Source organism: Papio anubis, chromosome 12 (genome assembly GCF_008728515.1).
Source record: "Papio anubis isolate 15944 chromosome 12, Panubis1.0, whole genome shotgun sequence".
In the NCBI taxonomy this organism is placed as follows: Eukaryota; Metazoa; Chordata; class Mammalia; order Primates; family Cercopithecidae; genus Papio; species Papio anubis.
The window spans coordinates 111,719,326-111,734,642 of NC_044987.1; the positions used below are offsets into that span (position 1 = coordinate 111,719,326).

At 52.8% G+C, this 15,317-nt stretch overlaps 1 protein-coding gene across 4 annotated transcripts in view; it reads right to left on the reverse strand.

Moving 5' to 3' along the window:
- Nucleotides 1-15,317, reverse strand: part of RAB3IL1 (RAB3A interacting protein like 1) — a 43,803-nt gene that overhangs the window by 17,302 nt on the left and 11,184 nt on the right. For 2 of the 4 annotated variants that reach the window (XM_003909716.4, XM_009185861.2), the window contains exon 1: nucleotides 5,218-5,437. The exons of 1 other annotated variant lie outside the window; for it this stretch is intronic. In XM_003909716.4, the coding sequence (XP_003909765.1) occupies nucleotides 5,218-5,369 (152 nt within the window). In that variant the 5' untranslated portion in view covers nucleotides 5,370-5,437. Of the gene's footprint in view, nucleotides 1-2,227; nucleotides 2,482-5,217; nucleotides 5,438-15,317 lie in introns of those variants that run through there. One more of the 4 variants, XM_003909715.3, reaches the window with a different exon arrangement.

The window sequence follows — 15,317 nt, forward strand, 5'->3', positions numbered from 1 at the left end:
CATTTCACAGGTGAGGAAACCAAGCCCAGAAACATCACTGACCCCGCCTGGGTCACCGACTCTTAATCCCAGCTCCTCCTATTCTAGATCAGCAGTTCCAAATATACACCTGCCAGAGCTGTCATCAGCTTGGTCAGTCACCTGGCAAGTATGACTCTGAACAGGACCCCTCCCAACTGCTGCTGGGGTCTGGGTGAGCTCCTAGGACACCAAGCACCCAGTGGGGGCTGGCGGCTTGGCCCCTGACTCTAAATTCCTGTTTCCACACCCATATAGGGGGCCATTGAAATACAGAGCTCAAGATAACCCCCAAGCTCTGCCTCACCCCTTCCCCCAGCTCCTCACTGCCCCTCATCCTTTCCATCTGCATTTATGAAGCACCTATTATGATATGAGCTCAGCACCCAGCTAGGCCCCCGGGGGTGCAGGGGTGCATGCAGGAAGTGAGCCACATTGAGGATTCTGTGGGGGTCAGCCTGGCAGCTGGCTCATCCAGAGTGGCGCTGGGAATATGGCAGGGGGGCTGGATGGGGGGGAGGGGTCCTTGCCCAGGATTTAAGGCTCTCCGACTCTCCTCGAAGCAACCATCCATCTACTCGTGGCTCTCAGCTGTGTCTGGCCTTGGCCTGGATGCCTCCAGAGAAGGACATTCTCTGACCTGAGATCATTCCCACCCCCAGAAACCACTTATTTTACCTAAAGGCCCAGAGAAGGAAGTCCACATTCTCAAGGTCACACAGCAACTAACTCAGTGGCTGTGTTGCCTGAGTCCACCCGGCACAAGACACAGGCTTCCTGCAGAGGAAGCTACTCCCCAAACACAATTCACCCCAGGCAGGACTGCCCTAACCTCTCCAGGTATCACAAACCCACATCAAGCACTTTCTCCTAAGCCAGCCTCCTTCCTCCCAGCACAATGCCAAGGAATACACTGGTGGCCTTCAACTCTCTCCCTTTAAGAGTCTCAAGCCTTAGGGCAGGGCGTGGTGGTGAAAGCCTGTAATTCTAGCACTTTGGGAGGCTGAGGCAGGTGGATCACCTAAGGTCAGGAGTTCGAGACCAGCCCAATCAATATTATGAAACCCTGTCTCTACTAAAAATACAAAAATTAGCCAGGTGTGGTGGCGTGCACCTGTAGTCCCAGCTACTCAGGAGGCTGAGACAGGTGAATTGCTTGTACTCGGGCGGCGGAGGTTGCAGTGAGCTGAGATCTCGCCACTGCACTCCAGCCTAAGTGACAGAGAAAGACTCCGTCTCAAAAACACCTCACCCCTACCAGGAGCCCACTCTCTTCTGCAACCCCTGCTGGGGATGAAAGGCCATCTCTCCCCTAGCATCGCAGCTCAGCCTTTGCTAGGTGCCATGGAGTGAAGTGGATCCTGCCTGCCTTTCCAGGGGGGGCTTTGCTCACTCCCCAGCTGTAGCTGGGCAGTAGCCCTCTCCTGGGACCACTCATCTGACCCAGGGGGCACAGGAATACAACCTGTCACCCATTCGGGCCACATTTCCTCCAGGACCTGGTCTTTCCAGGCCACTGGGGAGTGTTTGGCCAACTCCACAAAAACACAACCTTTCTGCACATACAGGGCGGGGGTGCCACATCAGATGGGCCAGGAACTGCAACTGCCCCTGAGAACCAATGGCCTGAACAGACATAGCCACAGGGGCCACTAATCCAGAACCCGGAATCTGTGCTACCCCACTCCAGGCTGCAGGGCGATCCCACTCCACACCTCTGAGAGCCTCCGCACTTCGGGAGCCCCACAAGGAGGTTCTGCCCTCAACTTGGGAGCCGCCCTGGCAGAGACCCAGCCCCTCTTTCCCAGCTACACTGCTTTCCAAGAGTTCATCCAGCCGAGGGGGTTGAGGGACGGGTTGCGAGAGTGGACTGGGGGTCTCTCCTCTAGGTGCATGCCCCAGAGTCGTGCACATTCTTCCCCATACCCCGACTCTTCTCACTTGCGCTCCTGATGATCTAGGAGGAGTTGACGCTGTCACCCCGGGACGGTCCGGCTGCCCACCCTTCGCATCCTGCACCCCGAGAGAGACTCCCGACCCCTCCCCCGGAGTCTCCTGGCTGCAAGTCGGCTCGCCTGCAGGCAGGGCGGGAGCGCACAGCACCTCTGGGTGGCGGCGCAGATCCGGCGGGGACCCCCCCAATCGTTCTGTCCCGGGAGGCAGCCGCGGCCCAGACCCGGCGCGGGACCGCGAGCGCGCGCGGACCTACCCGCTCCACATCCCGGCGCCTCGGGGCGCCCGGGCGTTTGTTCCCAGCGCCGCCGCCGCGTCCTCCCCGCGCCGCGTCCCTGCCCGCCGCCGACTCCTCCCGGGGCCGAGCCGCCCCACCGCCTGTCAGCCCAGCCCGCGGCCGGTCAGTAGGTCTCAGCTGCCTGGGCTCGCGGCCCCCAGCCCAGCCCCGACCCTGCCCTGGGCGGGTCACGTGGCGGAGGGGGGCGGCCCGAGGACACGTGCCCGGCCCCGCCCCTCGCCGGCCCGGCGCTGGGATCGGGCGCGCGCTCCCAGGGCCCGGCCCCACCCGGCCCGCCGCGCCGGGACAGGGAGACCGCGGCGCGGGGAAGGAACCCGGCCCCCAACATCCCGCGGCCCGCGCCGCGCTCAGACTCCCTAGCTGACTCGTCCTCTCCAATCGCCCTCTGCACCACCCACTTTGGGCCACCCCTGCTCAAGAACCTACAATGGCTCCCGGGCTCTCAGCTCTTGGATTCTCACACAGATTGTCACTTAAGGCCAGCAGACACCCTCCCCCATCCTCACCGGCACTCCTTCCCTAGTCTATCGGCTTAGTGCCTGTCCCTGTGCAACATCCTGCCTGCTGGGAAGGGGAGGGGACAAACCCGAAACAAGTTTTCTGAGTCCTACTCTCTGAGTTTTACCCCGAAGGAGTTTCCACTTCTGGTCCAACGCTCCTCACCCAGCCTCCTGCCTCTTAACACACTGTGCCCATCCCTGCCTTTACCCACCATCTGCCCTCTGGATAGTATTCCCCACCCCACCCCCACCAACACACACACCTACGCACACCTGTCTGGTTCCTCATCCTCCGTGAAACCTTTCCCTGAATCCCAGACCACTGGTCTACCTGTCCCTCAGTTCCTCTGTCCCACCCATTCTGAGTCCTGATCATTGGTCTCAACTTCAGCCTGGGACTGGACCAGTAAGAGCAGAAACCCTCTTCTCTCCCACCAGGAACCATGGCTCCCACCTTCCCTGTCTGGGGGAGGACTGGGAGCTTGGGGGGAGGTACTTGCCCTTCTAGGTGCTACCAGAGGTCCTAGTGCTGAACCCCTCCAGGCCCACTGACTCAGGCCCCAGGCTCAAGTTAGTCAGATCTTCATTTGAGGACACATTTTATTCATTCATTCAACTCATTCATACATTCAGCCACTCCATCTGAGCATAGTCTATGGGCCATGCAAGGGCTGGTGACCCAGAAGGAAACTGTGCAGACATAGGCTCTGCCCTCCTGGGGCTCCATGATGGAGGATGGAGGATGAGGGAGGTATTCTCTAAGACCTCCATGTCCAGAGTACAAATAGACAACAATGCTCTTTCCCCACTGGGCATAGTGCACAACAAGGTAGGGAATCTGGAGAGTGGAGGCGAGGCTGGATTCTATGCCTTGCTTGCTCCCTTGGCCAGGATTTTGTGCAGTGAACAACCTTGGCAGTTCTCCATAGCATCCCTTCCAACTTTCTAGAATCATTCAGCCCAGGCATCCCATAGCCATCACGCAGCAGGGCAGTTGTTTCCATGGCCATGGCTTCCAGAGGGCAGGGATTCTCTCTTTCTTGGAGCTGTGTTCCCTCACCCCGCCCCCAGCCCAGCTCAGGGTCTGGCCCACCCAAAGCAGATGTCCACATGTGTTTGCTGGCTTGAATCCCTCATCAGTAGGTCTTGAGCAACTGTTGTCTTCCTGGCCCTTGTTTTGTTCACTGTTTAGAGAAGGAGGAGAAAATGACACAAAAGGAACCCAGCACAGGGCCCTTGCCCTCAAGTCTTCACAAGCACCGGGAGGAGATAAGTCATGGCAACCCAGACCAGTGGGAGATAAAGTGGGTGGAGGAGGCGTCAGCTCAGGGCTGTGTCCCCGGAGGAAGAGTCCTCAGCCTGGGACAGCTGGTGGACTGGGGAGGCCCTTGAGCGAGGTCTCGAAGGACAAGTGTGTGGTCACCACTCAGAAAGCATCGACACTCAATTTCTAACCAAAAATAGCCTGTCATCCATGCTTCCTGCTACCATGGACTCCTAGGCCTCACTGCCTCCCCGAGTAGGGAGGACCCTACTGCTCAGCTGAACTTGCTCCTCAGCCAAAAAGGATGGGCTCAGAGAAGTTAAGGAACTTGCCAGATATCACACAGCCAGGGGCAGTGGGGCTGAGTCCTCTTACACCAGTTTTCCAAAAAGACCATCCAGAAACTAGAAGCTCACTGGCAGCTGCAGCTGTGTGCAGCCAGGCAGCAAGAGGTTCCTGAGCACAGGCTATAGGTGCCTGGCCAGTGGCAGGGAAGGGAGAAATAAAAGTTGTGTCTGGGCCAGGCGCGGTGGCTCACGTCTGTAATCCCAGCACTTTGGGAGGCCAGGACAGGCGGATCACCTGAGGTCGGGAGTTCGAGACCAGCCTAACCAACATGAAGAAACCCTGTCTCTATTAAAAAATACAAAATTAGTTGGGCGTGGTGGTGCATGCCTGTAATCCCAGCTGCTCAGGAGGCTGAGGCAGGAGAATCGCTTGAACCCGGGAGGCAGAGGTTGCTGTAAGCCGAGATCGCACCATTGCACTCCAGCCTGGGCAACAAGAGTGAAACTCCATCTCAAAAAAAAAAGTTGTGTCCTCTGCCCACAAGCCACTGCCCTCCTGACCCTCCCTCCCTCTATCCCCCTCTGCCTGCTACATCCCAAGCCTGACAGCCTTGACCACAGACCCTTGGCTGAAGGCAGCTGAGGAGTAGGAGACAGTCAGCCTGGATGACCCAGGCCCTGATTCTGGACTTACAGGTCTGACCTCAGCTCACTGTGTGACCCAGAATGAGTGTCTTGCCCTATCTGAGCTTCAGTCTCCACCTCTCTACAGCCACCAAATTGGACAAGACAGTCAGAGCCATTCCCTAGGACTCTCTGAGCCCAGCTTCTCACACCGGCTGCCCTGAAGCTCGCCAAGATTCCCCCTCCCCTCCATGCCGCAGGTCCTGAGCTCACCTGTCTGTGCCCCAGGGCTCTTCTCTCAAGCTCCCCTCAAGTGCAGGGCACAGGCCTAATGGGGCGTAGCGGACAGTCCCTGCACTCATGGCCAGGAACACGGGGCATGTCCCTCGGGCGGGGCACCTGGCGTGCTCCTCAGAAGAGTCCATGCTTGGAAGGCCAGACTGAGGGTCCCTCTGGAGGGTGCTGGGAAGGGAGGTAGCAGGAGCCTTCTTCCCCCCACTAGGCTGGGCCTCACACTAACCTTTGCTATCTCCTCAGAGCAGCAGCCTGGGAGGGAGGCACCACCTCCCAGGACAGCCGCTATCTCCTTCAACCCCGTAATTATTAACTCCTGTGGCTCCTCAGGCAGCAGAAGACACTGGGCCCTCCTTCCTGGGCTCTGGGCCAGGGGAGATGAGACACCTCAAGAGGAGGCCCCGTGTTTCAGCCAGGCTCCCAGATGGTCTACTTGTCCCCTCGCCACACAGGCTGGGGCGTTGGAAACTGCCTGTCCAGCCTTGACCCTGTCATAGCTGTCGTAAGCTGGCTGTGGAGCCCTGACAGGCCCTCCCGCCTGTGACCACAAGCCTGAATATCCACTTAAAACTTTGTTATTGGCCGGGCAGGGAGACTCACGCCTGTAATCCCAGCACTTTGGGAGGCCGAGGCGGGCAGATCACCTGAAGTCAGCAGTTCAAGACCAGCCTGACCAACATGGTGAAACCCCGTCTCTACTAAAAATACAAAATTAGCCAGGCATGGTGGTGCATGCCTGTAATCCCAGCTACTCGGGAGCCTGAGGCAGGAGAATTGCTTGAACCTGGGAGGCGGAGGTTTCGGTGAGCTGAGATCGTGCTATTGCATTCCAGCCTAGGCAACAAGAGCGAAACTCCGTCTCAAAAAACAAAACAAACAAACAAACAAAAAACTGTTATTATTATTATTTTTTAATTCTTTTTCTTAGATTTGAGATTCCTAGTTTTGTCTTTTTTTTTTTTTTTTTTTAATTTTTCAAGGCAGGGTCTCACTCTGTCACCCAGGCGGGAAGGCAGCCTCAAACTCCCTGGCTCAAGCCATCCTCCCACCTCAGCCTCCTGAGCAGCTGGGACTCCAGGCATGTGTCACCATGCTTGGCTAATTTTTTAATTTTTTTTTTTTGTTTGGAGAGACGGGGTCTCGCTACCCTTAAAACTTTTCACCGCCACCACCCAGGAACAACTCAGTGGTAGCAGCTGGGAGCACAGGCCCAGGGTCAGACAGGCTGGATTCAACCCCACTTTCAGACGGTGTGCCTTTGAGCACGTTAGCCTCTCTGTGCCTCAGTTTCTCCAACTATGAAATGGATTCTCACCCTCCAAAGCACACCAGGCCAGTTGCCACTGCCCAGATGTGCCCATTCCTCTTCTTTCCACATACTATCCCACCTGTCTGCAATCTCCACTGCATCCTGCCTCTGCTGGTAAGTTTCTCTTTTGTTCATACCCCCTCCTCTAGGAAGCCCTCCCCTGTGGGTTACTTTTTTCCTCTGCAGACACCAGAGCCCTCAGACACATGGTTAGCCCTGCACATGACAAACACCCCACGGAACTGGTGCACACTCCCGCAAGAACTGAGTGGCCCTCTGCGCAGAGGCTGGGCCATCCTCGTCACCCTTCTCAGTGTCCCCTTGCCTGGTACACAGACCCCATCCATTTGTGGGATGGTGTGAATGTGCCACCCTGTCTTCATTTGGCCGGAATTCTCATCCTAGTTCTGCCACTCGCTGGCTGTGTGGCCTCAGGCAGGTCACTTAACCTCTCTGGGACTCAGTTTCCTCATCTATATAAAATGGGAACAGTTCTCCCCTGTGAAGTAGTGAGTATTAAAGCAGATAACATTTGTGGCCAGGTGCAGTGGCTCACGCCTGTAATGCCAGCACTCTGGGAGGCCGAGGTGGGAGGATCGCTTGAGCCCAGGAATTTGAGACCAGCCTAGGCAACAAACTGAGACCTCATCTCTATTATTAAAAACAAACAAACAAACAAAAACCCGTCTCTACTAAAAACACAAAATATTAGCCAGGTGTGGTGGGGGGCACCTGTAGTCCCAGCTACTTGGGAGGCTGAGGCAGGAGAATGGCATGAACCTGGGAGGCAGAGTTTGCAGTGAGCCGAGATTGCACCACTGCACTCCAGCCTGGGCGACAGAGTGAGACTCCGTCTCAAAAAAAAACAAGGTTTAAAAAAAGAAGAAAGCCACAGGGGTTGGCTCATGCCTGTAATCCCAGCACTCTAGGAGGCCAAGGCGGGTGGATCATCTGAGGTTGGGAGTTTGAGACCAGCCTGCCTGACCAACATGGAGAAACGCTGTCTCTACTAAAAATACAAAATTAGCTGGGCGTGGTGGCGCATGCCTGTAATCCCAGCTACTGGGGAGGCTGAGGCAGGAGAATTGCTTGAACCCAGTTGGCAGAGGTTGCGGTGAGCCGAGATCCTGCCATTGCACTCCAGCCTGGCCAACAAGAGCAAAACTCTGTCTCAAAAAAAAAAAAAAAGAAGATAACATTTGTGAAGTGTCTGCCACAGTGTGGACTGAAAGAAGTGTTCCCTATTTCCTTCTCCCTGGACTTCCCTCTTCTTTCTGGGTAGCCTCTGAGTCCCTGCTGGGGAGAAGCTGCCAGTTCCTCACACCCCGGCCTGCCCCGCCCAGCGGAAAACAGTATCTCCCACTTGGGCTTTGGGCTTCGAAGCTCTCTCAGCCTAATGCAAACCAGATGCTGGCCTCCCTTTCCTGGCAATGAATTTTCCATGGCCTGCTCCCACCCCCTTCCTGTTTTTGCTCCTCTCTGATCCCCCTGCTCAATTCTCCTGTGTCCCCACCTTCCTCTGCTGGGCAACCTTCTGGGCCCACCTGGAAACAATTAATGGAAAACAGGATGTGTGAAGGGGGGCATCTCCCCATCACCCCAACGAGGCAGGAGGGGAAGGGGCTTGGCCTGACTGATGGCAATGTAGGTGGGACTTGTTCCCTCCCTGCCAAGGCCCCACAAGCCTCTTGTTGGGGGGAGAGGGGAAACTGAGTCAGAGTTGCTGGAGACTGTATGGAAAAACCTGTTATATTTTTGGACATTTAGACACAGCTTGGACTGGATGAGAAGCTGTGAGGATCTTGTCTTTGGCTGTAACTTCTTAGAAAAAAGGCAGAGCCAGAAAAGGCCCAATCCTGTCTTCTTGCAGATGAGGAAACTGAGGCTCAGAGGCTCATTCAGGGTCACTGGTGAGTCACAGCAAGAAGCAGCCAAGTCTGGGACATCTTGTCAGTAAAAGCTGCTGCCTGAAGTCACCTCCCCTGCTTGCTATCTCAGCGTCATTCCTGCCTGCCCTTCCCCGGCCTCTGCACAGAGCTCAGTCACGAGGGGAGGCTCACAAGGCCACCATCCGCCTGCCTGTGGCCCAGACACCTCCCCGCTGGCAGGCTCGAGGCGGCCACGCACACCTGGCTTGGCAGACTTTGAAGCAACTGGATTTTCCCCTGCAGGGCTGGGCGCTGCAGTAAGCCCCAGGAACATGTGTGCAGGTGGACCCTTCCTTGACCCTGTGAACCTCCTCAGGTCAGCCAGCGCTGGTCCTCAGAGTGAGGGTTCCCCCATTTCCATGAACACAACAGCCCCAGGGCTCCTGAAAGCCGGTTCTGGCTGCCCCTCCCTCCGCCAGCTGTGCAGAGTGTTTGGACAGCGGGATGGAATGTTTTGCAGCCAAAGTCCTCCCTGGATCCCTGAGCTCAGATTTCAGGCAGGAGGGAAAGAGGACGCTGGCTCTGGCTCCAGGGAGAGGGGAGGCGACTCAGGAGGTCAAACTCGGGCCTGGAGGCTCCCTGCTCTCTCCCTAGGCCTGACCAAGACCAGACCCAGGCCCCTCAGGGAAGGGCAGGACAGAGGGCGTGGAGGCGCCGAATGGGGTCACAGCTTTGGTCAGGCCAACCTGGTGAAGCCAGGCCCCAGGGACAGTCTGGGCTCAGGGAGGGGCTCAGCCCAGGACAGCACTTTGAGAACACTAAGATTCACAACAGACCTCCTGCGACCACCATCTCCATGTTATAGGGAGGGCAGTTGGGGTCCAGAGAGGGCAGGCACTTATCCCAGGTGGCACAGCATGCTGGGTAAAGAGCTGGGCTGGCAGCCAGGCCTCCTGAAGCTAAACTTGCTGTTTCACTGTCCAGGAAGTCTCCATCCTCACTCTCAGCCCCAGAGGTAAAACCCCAGCCAGTGAGCCTTCATCTTTGCTCCTTTCCCAAATGATGCAGGCAAAATAATCTACTCCCAAAGTCAGTTCACAAAGCAAGCACCGACACTGAGCTCCAGGCCAGCCTCTGAGAGACTGGCATTAACCTACTTGAGGACAAGGCAGAGGCCCTGAGAGACAGGATTCCTGGTCCATCTCCTGCTCCGGGGCCAGAGCTCCCCTAGTTCTCCACCACAGCTGCCCAGGCCCCTCAGGCGAAGCGAATCCCTTCTCTGGCTGCAAAGACCCACGAGTTCTAGACACAAATATATGGAAGCTAGTTTGAGCCTCAGTTTACCCACCTTAAACCTGGGAGGATTATCTTTGTTCCACTTGACTTATCATATTGTGGGGTGCTGATGGTGAGCGGCGGGAGGTGCTGGTGAATCCCTTTGGAAATGTCAACATTTCCCGGTAATGAAACTGACCTCAAATGAAGAAGGAAGGAAGGAAGGAGGGGATTCCTTTGGGCCCAGATGGGCGTGGGAGTCCGACCAAGATGCCTGGGGCCGGAGCCGAATTCCTAGAGATGAAACCTGTTCGCCCACTCTCAACTCCTCAGAAGGAAAGCGCAGCCACCTCCTGGAATTATTAGAGAACAGATAATCCACCAGAAACCTTGAGGGGGAAGCATGACCAGTGGAGGAGGGTGTGACCCCCAGAGAGCTGATGACTCCCTTCCAAGGTGGCAGAATGTGGGGTGAACTGGAGACTGTGCTGGGATCTTTACGTGCAATCTCAGACTCCGTTCATCCTCGCAGAGGCCCCACGGTCCTTGGTGGTCCTTCATTGCTTTCTGTTCCCATTTTAAAGATGAGGAAACTGAGATTTGGAAAGGTTCAAGGATTTGGCCAATGGCTAACAAGTAAAGGAACTCGGATTTTAACCCAGGTTTGTCTGACTCCAAAGCTCCACCACTCACTGCCTCAGGAGGAAGGAAGGGTAAGGTGAGGCTTTTTAAAGAAAGTAGGGATTGAAGAATAAATAGGATTTAAATATCCATATAGAGCCGGGTGCCGTGGTTCACACCTGTAATTCCCAGCACTTTGGGAGGCTGAGGTGGGCAGATCACTTGAGGTCAGGCGTTCAAGACCAGCCTGGCCAACATGGTAAAAACCCTGTCTCTACTAAAAATACACAAATTAGCCAGGCGTGGTGGCGCACGCCTGTAATCCCAGCTACTCGGGAGGCTGAGGCAGGATAATTGCTTGAACCCAGGAGGTGGAGGCTGCAGTGAGCAGAGATCATGCCACTGCACTCCAGCCTGGGCAACAGAGCAAGACTGTGTCTCAAAAAAGAAAAAAAAAAAAAAAGTCCATATAGAACTGAAGGATGGGCATTCCCTGCAGAGGGACCAACAGGTACAAAGGCCTGGAGGTGGAAAGGCACAACACAGACAGAGAGGAACACCCCTCACTTTGCCAGGAGCTCAGGCTCATTTGGGAGACAGGAAAAAAAGTCTGGAAAGGCAGCCTCAGATTAAATCCTGAGAAGCGTTGGCGGCGAGTTAAAGAATTTGGACTTTATTCTAAAGGCTCCAAGGAGATGGTTAAACATTCTTGAGCAGAGGAGAGAAATGATCAGAGCCCTGCTTTGGGAAGATTAAATGGACAGCCGTGTGCATAAAAAATAGAAGTGAACACTTTTTACACATCTAGCAAGGGAGAGACTTTCTATACTTGGAAACATTTTGAAGAGATCTTAACAGAAAAAGATCAATAGATCCGTCCACATTCAAATGTAAAGCTTCTTTATGCTCCTCCCTGCCAAAAAAAAAAAAAAAAAAAAAAGAAAGCCAAAATTAAAAGGCAAATAACTTGGGGAAAATGTTCCCAGGCAATGGCAATGCGTTAATATCTTTAACATATAAAGAATTTGCAAAAATCAATAAGAAAAACACTGGGAGCTCAGTAGAGGTGTTCGCTCATTCATCAGATATTTAAGAACACACATGCCAAGTGCTGATGGCGTATTAGTGAGCCAGACAGACAATGTTTCTGCACTCATGAAGTGTACAGCTTAGGAGGGGATTATGTGTAGAGGGGGATTCGGACATCTAATTACAGCATGATATGGTTTGGGTATTTGTCCCTCCAAATTTCACATTGAAATATGATCCCCAATGTTGGAGGTGGGCCTTATGGGAGGTGTTTGAGTCATGGGGGCTTGGTTCCCTCATGAATGGCTTGGTGCCCTCTCTGTGGTCATAAGTTGCTGCAGGATCTGATTCTTTTTTTGAAATGGAGTCTCAGTCTGTCGCCCAGGCTGGAGTGTAGTGGCGTGATCTCAGCTCACTGCAACTTCTGCCTCCCGAGTTCAAGTGATTCTCCTGCCTCAGCCTCCATAGTAGCTGGGATTAAAGGTGTGAGCCACCATGCCTGGCTAAATTTTGTATTTTTAGTAGAGATGGGGGTTTCACCATGTTGGCCAGGCTGGTCTCGAACTCCTGACCCTGTGATCTGCCTGCCATGGCCTCCTAAAGTGCTGGGATTGTAGATGTGAGCCACACCTGGCCGGGGTACAGAAAACTTTTATTTGATCACTCTTTCTTGCCTGGTGCCAGGCCCATGCAATGCCACGATCTTGGCTCACTGCAACCTCCACCTCCCAGGTTCAAGCGATTCTCCTGCCTCAACTTCCTGAGTAGCTGGGATTACAGGCACCATGCCCAGCTAACTTTTGTATTTTTAGTAGAGATGGGTTTCAGCATGTTGGCAAGGCTGCTCTCAAACTCCTAACCTCAGGTGATCCACCCGCCTTGGCCTCCCACAGTGCTAGGACTACAGGCATGAGCCACCGCACCCAGCCAGCTCTGATTCTTAAAGAGAGTCTGGGACCTCCCCCATCTCTCTCTTTTTCTCTCTCTCACCATGTGACATGCATGCCCCGCCTTAACCTTCCACCATGATTGGAAGCTTTCTGAGACCCTCATCAGAAGCAGATGCTGGTGCCATGCTTCCCATACAGTCTGCAGAACTGCGAGCCAGAGAAACCTCTTTTCTATACAAATTGCCCAGTCTCTGGTATTCCCTATAACAATGCAAAACAGACTAGCACACAGGACCACAGTTCAGGTACAAGGATAGGGGAAGTGCAAAGTCATCTGGGAGCACATCCAGGAACTCCTCACCTAGACTTAAGGTTAGGAGTCTGGAAAAATTTCGTGAGGCAGGAGTTTGGGAGTGGAAAGGGAGACCATTGAAAGAGTTGGGGCTGGCAAAAGAGTCAGGGGTTAGATCATGCGGGGCTTTGTATGTGGTATGGTTTGGCTCTGCCTCCCTGCCCAAATCTCATGTCGAATTGTAATTTCCAGTGTTGAAGGAGGGGCCTGGTGGGAGATGATTGGATCATGGTAATGTATTTATGTATTTCCCCGCTGCTGTTCTTGTGATAGTAAGTGAGTTCTCATGAGATCTGGGTTTTTTTTTTTTTTGAGACAGAATCTCACACTGTCTCCTGGGCTGGAGTGCAGTGGTGTGATCTCAGCTCACGGCAACCTCCGCCTCCTGGGTTCATGCCATTCTCCTGCTTCAGTTTCCCAAGTAGCTGGGACTACAGGCGTCTGCCACCACGCCCTGCTAATTTTTTTTTTTTTTCTATTTTTAGTAGAGATGGGGTTTCACCGTGTTAGCCAGGATGGTCTCGATCTCCTGACCTCATGATCCTCCTGACTCGGCTTCCCAAAGTGCTGGGATTACAGGCATGAGCCACCGCGCCTAACTGAGATCTGGTTGTTTAAAAGTCTGTAGCACCTCCCGCTTTGCTCTTTTCCATCTGCTCTGGCCATGTAAGATGTGCCTGCTTCCCCTTCACCTTCAGTTATGATCGTAAGTTTCCTGAGGCCTCTCCAGCCATGTCTCCTGTATAGCCTGCAGAACTGTGGACCAATTAAACCTCTTCTCTTTATAAATTACTGAGCCTTGAGTAGTTCTTATAGCAGTGCGAGAATGAACTAATACAGTATGCTAGGTAAGGAGTTCAAACTTTATACATAAAGACAAAGAGGAGTCATTAAAGGATTTACACAGGAGTGTGATGTGAACAGATTTACATATCAAAAAGATGGCTCCTATGGATAAGTATGGAATTGGTTGGAGAATCTCTTCTCCTAGTGATGTGGTGGACTTGGAGCAGAGAGGAATCTTCCTGCTACAGAAAAAAAAAAAAAAAAAAAAAAAATTCTAGAAAGAAGCCATAATTCTTTGAGGACGTGTTGTCTATCAAGCTCTAGGCCTTGTCTGCCAAAGCCACTTCCTTGCCCACAAAGGAAAGTACATCCAAAGCTGGGAGCTTGGCAGTGAGCATCAAGCAGTGAGCTCACAGAGATCACCAGCACATAAAGATGCTAGCCACTGTGAATAAGAATCAATAGAAACAACACACAACAGATTTAGACGCTACGGGACTCCAGGTAGTGGTCTCCTATATATGATATTGAAAGGTTAACGTATGAATTTTTAGAATCTATTTTTAAAGAAAAAGAACATACACAAAATTTACAAAAAAACAAAAAAAATTTGTTTTTAATTTTTATGGCTACATTATAGTTGTACATATTTGTGGGGTATATGTGACCTTTTGACCCAAGCATACAATGTATAATGATCAAATCTGGGTAACTGGGATATTCATCACCTCAAACATTTATCATTTCTCTGTGTTGGGAACATTACAAATCATCTCTTAAAGCTAATTTTGACATATATGATAAGTTATTGTTAATATAGATGTATGGGCGGGCATGGTGGCTCCCAGCACTTTGGGAGGCTGAGGCAGGTGGATCGCTTGAATCCAGGAGTTTGAGACCAGCCCGGGCAAAATGGTGAAACCCTATCTCTACTAAAAACACAAAAATTAGCCGGGTGTGGTGGCACGCGCCTATTGTCCCAGCTACTGAGAAGGCTGAGGCACGAGAATCGATTGAACCCAGGAGGCAGAGGTGCAGTGAGCTGCCAAGATTGTACCATTACACTGCAGCCTGGGTGACAGAGTGAGACTTGATCTCAAAACATTTAAAAAAAATTTTTTTAAATGTACGAACGGAAGATGAATAAACAACAAGAGATTATCAAGGAGAACCAAGCAGTTTTTTTTGTTTGTTTTGTTTTTTTTTTTTTTTGATACAGAGTCTTGCTCTGTTGCCAGACTGGAGTGCAGTTGCATGATCTTAGCTCACTGCAACCTCTGCCTCCTGGGTTCAAGTAATTCCCCTGCCTCGGCCTCCTGAGTAGCTGGGAGTACAGGTGTGCACCACCACACCTGGCTAATTTTTTGTATTTCAGTAGAGACAGGGTTTCACTATGTTGGCCAGGATGGTCTCGATCTCCTGACCTCAAGTGATCCGTCTGCCTCAGCCTCCCAAAGTGCTGAGATTACAGGTGTGAGCTACCGTGGGGTTTTTTTTTTTTTTTTTTCTTTCTTTTTTTTTGTGACAGGGTCTCACTCTGCTGTCGCCCAGGCTGGTGTGCAGTGGTGCAATCTCAGCTCACTGCAACCTCCACCTCCCAGGTTCAAGTGATTCCCCTGCCTTGGCCTCCTCAATAGCTGGGACTACAGGCGCACACCACCACCATGCCCGGCTAATCTTTGTGTTTTTAGTAGAGACGGGGCTTTGCCATGTTGCCCAGGCTGGTCTCAAACTCCTGGGTTCAAGCAATACACCCGCCTCAGCCTCCTGAAGTGCTGGGATTATAGACGTGAGCCACTGCTCCTGGCCAAGCATAGACTTACAAAGTCTATGAAATCAATAATAGAAAATAGAGAATGGAGGGGAGGTGATATTTGTTTAATGGGTATGGAGTTTCATTTGGGAAGACAACATGGATGGATGATGGTTGCACAACAATGGGAATGTAA